The sequence below is a fragment of the Humulus lupulus genome, chromosome 5 (genome assembly GCF_963169125.1).
Source record: "Humulus lupulus chromosome 5, drHumLupu1.1, whole genome shotgun sequence".
In the NCBI taxonomy this organism is placed as follows: Eukaryota; Viridiplantae; Streptophyta; class Magnoliopsida; order Rosales; family Cannabaceae; genus Humulus; species Humulus lupulus.
Genome location: NC_084797.1, coordinates 103510923 through 103519031, shown reverse-complemented (window position 1 = coordinate 103519031; position 8109 = coordinate 103510923). Strand labels below are relative to the sequence as shown.

Below are 8109 nucleotides of genomic sequence, written 5' to 3'. Positions count from 1 at the left end.
TTTAATACTAGTTTTGATCCTCACTTTCAATTACAAACATGACTAATGGTATCTAACTTAAATTTGGCTAATAATAGACTAAAAATTAGTTTGGATTTTCGTTATTTGTTTTTTATAGCGGACTAAATTCGTGGAAGAAGAAAATGGAAAAATGTGAAGAAAGAGTTCAAATTGTTCTCCTAAGTTATCACTTTTTACTAATTAATAAAACAAAGGTCCCAAAACTTATTTCACATTCACTATTTTTTTTAAGATAAGGTAAATAACTTTATAATTTCAATCAAACAACTTCTACTACTAGAACAACACATTCATTTGGAACTAAAGAATAGACTTAAAAAAAAGTAAAATAATTGATCAAACTTTAAAAGTAAAAAAAAAAAAAAAACTCAATTATAGAGAATTGATATTTACACAAGCAAATTAGAAAAGAAAGAATGAAAAAAAAATTCTTGGGTAAAAGTATTATTATAATTTCCTCCTTGTAACCAAGTTTTTTTTAGTTGATTTATATATGTTAAGGGCAGAAGAGGGCAACTGGTGTTTCATCAAATGGGCTGTGGTATCATCACATTTTCTTCTCCAACTCATCAACATAAGGCCCCTCCCTAATGCTGTAATTCTCTTCCCAATTTCCCTTCGAATTTCTCTTATTTTCTTCTATATCCCAATTCCAAATCCAAACCCAAACCATACGAGCCTCTCTCTCTCTCTCTACTTATTTGGTGCGCAAGCAAAACACCAGAGACAAATAGGGGAGAGGGGTAGACACATGCTCTGAGTTTGAGGGTTTGGCTTTGCTCTTTTCAATCACGCACAACCTGAATTCTCTCCGACTCTTCTTCCTTAGCTTTGTCTCCTCTCTCCCTCTTTCTTTGTCTCTCTAATCAATCAGAACCTCCATTAAATGCAATCAATCCCTTCAAGGGCATATAATTTGTTTCCCAAATCCTTAACTTCTTGCTAGTAACTTCATATACCTCCTCCCTCAGCTATCAGGTTTGGTTTGGTGAGTCCAATGCATTTCTGATACTAGATTTTGTTGGGTTTTCGATTTTGCTGGACTTTAAATTATTCTAGATTGTGAATCTTGAATTACATGTTAATATGAACAGGAGAGATACATGTGCACAGAAAATTCATTGCTTATCTGAGGATTAGGGTTTTGGGGCAAGAAAAACATATTGGTTCTTTGGTTTCTTTTGTGTTCCATTGGTGTTTTTAGGAGTGGGATACTCGAGGTCGAAAGTTATATGCTTCTGGGTCTTTGCCGGTCTGTATATTGGTAATGAGATTTGGGTTGTAGAAGGTGAATGATATTGGTTTCTGGGTCTAAGTAGATTGATTGAGATATGAGTCGTAGAGTGAGGCGAAAGGTGGCTCGGAAAGGAAAGGAAAAGTTAATTTTGCCAAGCTATCCCGAAATTGAAGAAGAGGTTTCGGGTTTAGACCGAAGTGGGCTTGTTGATTGGACTAGTTTGCCTCATGATACAGTAATTCAACTTTTATCTTGTCTGAACTATCGTGACCGAGCAAGCTTATCATCAACATGCAAGACATGGAGGCTTCTTGGCATTTCTCCATGCTTGTGGAGCTCTTTGGATCTTCGTGCCCACAAATGTGATGCTACAATGGCAGCTTCACTTTCTTCAAGGTGTGTAAATCTTCAGAAGGTTAGGTTCCGTGGGGCAGAATCCGCCGATGCAATAATTCATCTTCAAGCTAGGAACTTGCGAGAAATAAGTGGCGATTATTGCAGGAAAATAAGTGATGCCTCTCTTTCTGTGATTGTGGCCCGGCATGAGGCACTTGAAAGCCTTCAACTTGGCCCTGATTTCTGTGAAAGGATCAGTAGTGATGCTATAAAAGCAGTAGCTCTTTGCTGTCATAAATTGAAAAAGCTTCGGCTTTCTGGAATAAGGGAAGTTAATGGTGATGCAATGAATGCTTTAGCCAAGCATTGTCCAAATTTGACTGATATTGGGTTCATAGACTGTTTAACCATAGACGAGATGGCATTGGGGAATGTAGTATCAGTCCGGTTCCTCTCAGTTGCGGGAACTTCAAATATGAAGTGGGGTACGGTTTCACATCACTGGCGTAAGCTCCCTAATTTAATTGGTTTAGATGTTTCAAGAACTGATATTGGTTCAACTGCTGTTGCACGATTGTTATCCTCATCATGTTTGAAGGTGCTGTGTGCCTTGAATTGTCCAGTTCTTGAAGGAGACGTTAGCTTTGCTGTCAGTAAACATAAAGGAAAAGTGTTATTGGCTCTTTTTACAGACATTCTGAAGGATATAGCTTCTTTATTTGTCGATATGTCAAAGGGGAGGAATGTGTTTCTAGATTGGAGGAATTCAAAAACTAAGGATAAAAACTTGGATGAAATTATGACTTGGCTAGAGTGGATCCTGTCCCATACTCTACTGCGCATTGCCGAGAGCAACCAACAAGGCTTGGATGAATTTTGGCTCAAGCAAGGTGCATCACTGCTGCTCAATTTAATGCAGAGTTCGCAAGAAGATGTCCAGGAAAGGGCAGCTACAGGACTTGCAACTTTTGTTGTCATTGATGATGAAAATGCTAGCATAGATTGTGGAAGGGCTGAAGCTGTAATGAGAGATGGTGGTATTCGTCTCCTTCTGAACCTTGCAAAATCATGGAGAGAAGGTCTTCAGTCAGAAGCTGCAAAGGTGAGTCTTTTTACGTTAAGTACTAGCATACAGTTGATTTCCATAATTATCTTCTGCGTAGGTCATGATAAAATACGCCTAGTTTAATGCACATTTTTGCTGTAAAATCATGTTTTTATCTCTATTTATATTTGAGCATACTTTATATGTGGTTTTGCCGATTAAGTTAATTTTGTTTCTTCTTTTCTTGCTGCTTGTTTTGCTTGAGAAGGCTATAGCAAACTTGTCTGTTAATGCTAATGTTGCAAAAGCTGTTGCTGAAGAAGGAGGGATCACCATTCTTGCTGGTTTAGCAAGGTCTATGAACAGGCTAGTAGCTGAAGAAGCTGCTGGTGGGCTGTGGAATCTCTCTGTTGGAGAAGAACATAAGGTTTGATGTCTTGCACAATATATGCCGAAAAGTATTATTTTTTCTCTCTAATTAGATTTACCAACCAGGGTTCCATTGCTGAGGCTGGTGGAGTAAAAGCTTTAGTGGATCTTATATTCAAATGGTCATCTGGTGGGGATGGAGTACTGGTCAGTTACTCTTTTCTTGTCTTGCTGTTTTTCTACTAAAGTACAATATGCTTAGATGTTAGGTTTTATATTGCTTACATACACTTTAGGTGGCTGGTATGGTGGTACGATTATTGAAACTGCGGTAATCTTATGATATTTGTGGTTACAGGAACGAGCAGCAGGTGCACTGGCAAATTTGGCTGCTGATGATAAGTGTAGCACTGAGGTTGCAGTTGCAGGTGGTGTCCATGCTTTGGTGATGCTTGCTCGTAACTGCAAGTTTGAGGGAGTGCAAGAGCAGGTAACAGTGCATTCCATTATTATACGGTGCAATTGCCTTACTCATTAGGCCCTTCTTTTTAAATTACCAGATTAACGTGTAGGTATTAGATAAACTGAAAGTGATTGAAGCAACATTTTAAATCTCACGTTTCTGTTATGTGATTGATTTTTATTTACATGTTTTAGATGGTTGTATTGATCATGTACATTTTTCAGTGAATACACTATGTATGCCCTACTGCATTTGTCTGTTTTTCTTGTATATAATAGGCTGCCCGAGCTTTGGCAAATTTGGCTGCTCATGGAGATAGTAATAGTAACAATGCTGCAGTTGGACAAGAAGCAGGCGCTCTTGAAGCACTTGTACAGCTTACACAATCTCCACATGAAGGTGTCAGGTACTGTAAAATTTGTATTCATACCCTTTGTTGAAGTGGTTTGGAATTTTAATGTTGTCCCACTCTGTCTAATTGAAGTGGTATGAAGATGTATTGGTGTTGGCAGTTATTTCGTTCTTTGTTTATATTTTGCTGCGTTGGTTGGCTTGACAAGATTCAGATTGAGTATGGAGAAGAGACATTGTTATTTATTTTGAATTGGAGAGACATTATTTTTTTGTACTCTCATTTTTGTTGGATAATATGATAGGAATGGAAAGGTGGCCATTTTAGTTGGGTTATGTAATTTTATCCATGTAATAGGAGGGTTGAATGTATTGTTAGTTCCTTAGTTACTTAGTTACGTACTTTAATTTGATAATAATGAATGTACTTCTCCCACAGGCAAGAAGCTGCTGGGGCATTATGGAATCTTTCATTTGATGATAGAAATCGAGAAGCAATTGCAGCAGCTGGCGGTGTTGAAGCCTTGGTATAACATTGTTGATCTTATAACTCTCTAGATATTGTAATGCACGGCTTTGACTAGTTCTTGGCAGAAAGCATCACTGTTTGTGGTTAATGATAAATATTGAGGTTCATGAGAAAAAGTACAAAATCATTGGTGATTTCCATTATCTATATACCATCCCATTTGATAAAGTAAAATATTTTTCATTTCCCTAAGAATTTAGCTGGAAGCGTATCAATGCGTTAGCCCTAGAAAGGGAAGCATAACAATCAAAATTTGGAACATATACAGTGTGATTATATCTCTAATTGAATGCCTCGGAGTAAATACATTTTTACTTTTCTGAGTTTTACTGTAACCATATAGTTTGTTCTCATATAACTCTTTTCTTGTTGCTTATTAGGTTGCTCTTGCACAATCATGTTCAAATGCTTCCCCAGGTCTACAAGAAAGGGCTGCTGGTGCTCTCTGGGGATTGTCTGTCTCAGAAGTCAATAGGTTTGTCTGAGTATAGCCTTTTTGTTATGGACCCCCTGAAAATAACTATATGATAGTAGGTTTTATTGGTTACAACTGTATCAATTATTGGAATCCCCAAGCAACATTGTTTGCTATTGGCTCTGCCTCTAAATTCTTGGTGATTGAGTGCATTTAAACGGCTAAGCAACATAAGTATTAGCATTAATCACTTGTCTTTTGTATTCTGACTTACATATGAACCATTTAATACTTTTACACTTTAAGGTAGTAGATTAGTTGCTTTTTAATATTATTTAGAATTTGTTATCCCTAGCATGTTCAATCACCATATTTCTCTCTTATTGCTGTATTTGTTACATCATTGTGGAAGTTTCTGCTTGGACTGCATGCATGGATAAGGAATCACACTTTATAGTTATTGATCTGCAACAAAATCTTCTATTTATAGCACAATTTTGTTTATAAATTGTACTCCATATGAAATACATTACAAATCTTAGTCATATTGACTTTGCTTAGGATAACTTAAGACAACAATTTTGATGAATTTTGGTTTGTATATTTTTAGCATTGCTATTGGGCGAGAAGGGGGTGTTGCACCTCTGATTGCATTGGCACGCTCTGAGGCAGAAGTAAGTATACTTATTAATTTTATTTCTAATTTTTGGAAGGGTTGTGGGGGGTGATAAGTACAATGTATTGTGTGGAGCTTTGACTGTTTTCTTTCGACAACTGAAGTGGAGAAATAGCAAAGGCTGAAGACCATAGTTAATAAAGAAATAGTTGTATGTGTTTATTTATATGCTAGATGTCTTTACCAGAACTAATATCAATTTCTGATTTCAGGATGTCCACGAAACAGCTGCAGGAGCTCTATGGAATTTGGCTTTTAACCCCGGTAATGCACTCCGAATTGTCGAGGAAGGAGGAGTTCCTGCCCTTGTTCATCTTTGCTCTTCCTCTGTATCAAAGATGGCACGTTTCATGGCTGCATTGGCATTGGCATACATGTTTGATGGGAGGTACTCATTGTGATCTCACAGTAGCGTAGATGAGCATATTACTGATTCTTTTGTTTTCTCCGATTGTGTAGAAATAATTCGTATGAGAGCAATATATATTTCTTTGAAAATCAATAGTTGTTTCTTTATTTGGCATGAAAATATTATTCTTGACATATCATTGGCACTACCTAAAATTTTATGCAGAATGGATGAATATGCACTTGTTGGGACTTCATCAGATAGTATGTCGAAGAGTGTGAGCTTAGATGGAGCTAGAAGGATGGCTCTAAAGCACATTGAAGCCTTTGTCCTTACATTCTCTGATCCACAATCATTTGCTGCTGCAGCTGCATCATCAGCCCCTGCAGCATTAGCACAGGTAACAGAAGGAGCTCGAATTCAGGAAGCAGGACATTTGAGATGCAGGTTTGTTTACTGACTCGTTTTTTATTCACTTTTGGTGACTTTATTGTCTATTAAGGTAATTGATACTAAGTCTTCTGCTTGCACTTGCCATTAGGCTCTAACAACCTGTCTTGACTTTTGGCTCAACATCATTTTATCCAATTCTTTCTTTACTTGTCCTCTTATGTTTGCAACCCCAATGATAAAATGAGTCATTTGACTCTTTCTTTCTGGTCATGTGGTTCTCATCAGAGCATAATGTCACTTTCTTGTTATCTCTTCCAAACCCCTTCTAGGTTAACTGTGTTTATTTTGTCTGCCTGAATCTTCTGACTTGGTGTTTGCGTCTTTTAGTGGAGCTGAGATTGGAAGATTTGTTACCATGCTACGGAATCCATCGTCTGTACTCAAGGCATGTGCTGCGTTTGCTCTTCTACAGGTATGCTGGGCATGTTTGAGACTTGGATTGCATTTGTGTGATTCTTTTGTAATGGAAAAGCTTAAACTTGTTGGAATCTGTCCCATTTTCTTTCATCTGCAGTTTACAATCCCTGGTGGCAGACATGCAATCCACCATGCGAGTCTTATGCAAAATGCAGGAGCAGGAAGAGTCTTACGCGCTGCTGCAGCGGCAGCAACTGCTCCTCTAGAAGCTAAAATCTTTGCTAGAATTGTACTTCGCAATCTTGAGCATCATCATATAGAATCTTCACTGTGAAAACATTCAACCAGCTGCAAGACATGTAGAGTTGTGCCGACGAAGTTCAAACTTGTGCTCAATCATTTACGAGCTCGACAACAGTATAAAATGCCAGGGGTACAGTCCTCTTGGAACATCCTGTAGAAGAATCCTTTCGGGTGCATATCTCATTTTCCCTTCAAATCTCCTTATTTCCTAGGTTTGAGTAACATCCCTATTTGTATCAAAATTGTTACAGCTTAAAGCGTAGTACTTTTAGGTGGAGGATCAACTTGTGATCTTATAACATATAATTTTTATCTGTATTCATTGTGGCAATCGTCTAGATAAATAATATATATGATGTTAGCGGTTTGGGACTTGACAAGGCACCATGTAGAAACTGTCTTATATGATAATATGAGAATTTTGAGGGAATGTGTGTATTGTTGTGAGCAAAAGGAGAGGGAAAAATATTCAAATATTGTAGTAGTCTTGATACCAAGTCGCATGTTGGCGAGGCAAGATTGTTGGGCTCCATGGTTGCTGGACAATTTTATGGTTGTTGATACTTGATAGTGAAGGAAGACAATTAGGAAATGAAGCCGCTGAGTTTTTCTGAATCGAACACATGTTTTTATCTCCGGCAACATGCATGGGGTCCCACTGAATTAGTAAAAGAAATTCTTGGGAACTTTGTCGTCCTAATAGTTCTTTTAGATGTTTCATCTTGTGTGGCCGAAGATTTCAATATTATAGGGATTTTTGTATCAATAAAAAATCAAGAGTTTTGTTATAGCTGGAATTCTCATTTTTTCAATAAAGGCTAATATTTAACATACAAGAATTAGGTTCTCACCAAAAAAAAAAATACATAAAATAACATTCCTTGTTATTATTCACATAACATGTAACATGGGTATGTAAACAGACAGAGCCCAGAGCTATGTGTTACAGAGGTGTCTTTGGGAGGAGCTCGAGCTGAGGTAATTTTCAGTAAATTCTCGTTTTGATAAGCTATACTAGAAAAGAGGGAGTTTATATATAGATAGTTGTAGTTATATTTATTTACACATTATTTATACATTTCACCTCTTCTACGAATTCAACTAAAAAAAATGTGAGAAAATGTTTAGGGTTGAGGAGGGTTTTTTTTTTAATCTAGTGTTGTTATTTTTTTGTTGTTGGGGATTTTTAATATCCCTTGTAATCA

General features: G+C 37.1%; 1 protein-coding gene across 2 annotated transcripts; it reads left to right on the top strand.

Moving 5' to 3' along the window:
- Window positions 1-548: 548 nt before the first annotated feature.
- On the top strand, window positions 549-7334 carry LOC133777564 (protein ARABIDILLO 1-like). Of its 2 annotated transcripts, XM_062217240.1 has the most exons (13): window positions 549-1009; window positions 1116-2696; window positions 2908-3066; window positions 3135-3215; window positions 3367-3498; window positions 3750-3877; window positions 4262-4349; window positions 4732-4826; window positions 5377-5440; window positions 5655-5830; window positions 6017-6238; window positions 6572-6656; window positions 6759-7334. In XM_062217240.1, the coding sequence occupies exons 2-13, from the start codon at window positions 1353-1355 to the stop codon at window positions 6933-6935; spliced, it is 2751 nt and encodes a 916-aa protein (XP_062073224.1). In that variant the 5' UTR covers window positions 549-1009; window positions 1116-1352; the 3' UTR covers window positions 6936-7334. The 2 variants fall into 2 exon arrangements, with proteins under 2 accessions (XP_062073224.1, XP_062073225.1); XM_062217241.1 differs by having other exon boundaries at window positions 549-2696.
- The last annotated feature ends 775 nt before the right edge of the window (window positions 7335-8109 follow it).

Coding starts and splice junctions, on each gene's coding strand:
- LOC133777564 (XM_062217240.1), top strand. CDS start 1,353: ATGAGTCGTAGAGTGAGGCGAAAGGTGGCTCGGAAAGGAAAGGAAAAG. Junction 5,441..5,654: donor TGGCACGCTCTGAGGCAGAA/GTAAGTATACTT, acceptor TTCTGATTTCAG/GATGTCCACGAAACAGCTGC. Junction 6,657..6,758: donor CTGCGTTTGCTCTTCTACAG/GTATGCTGGGCA, acceptor TTTCATCTGCAG/TTTACAATCCCTGGTGGCAG.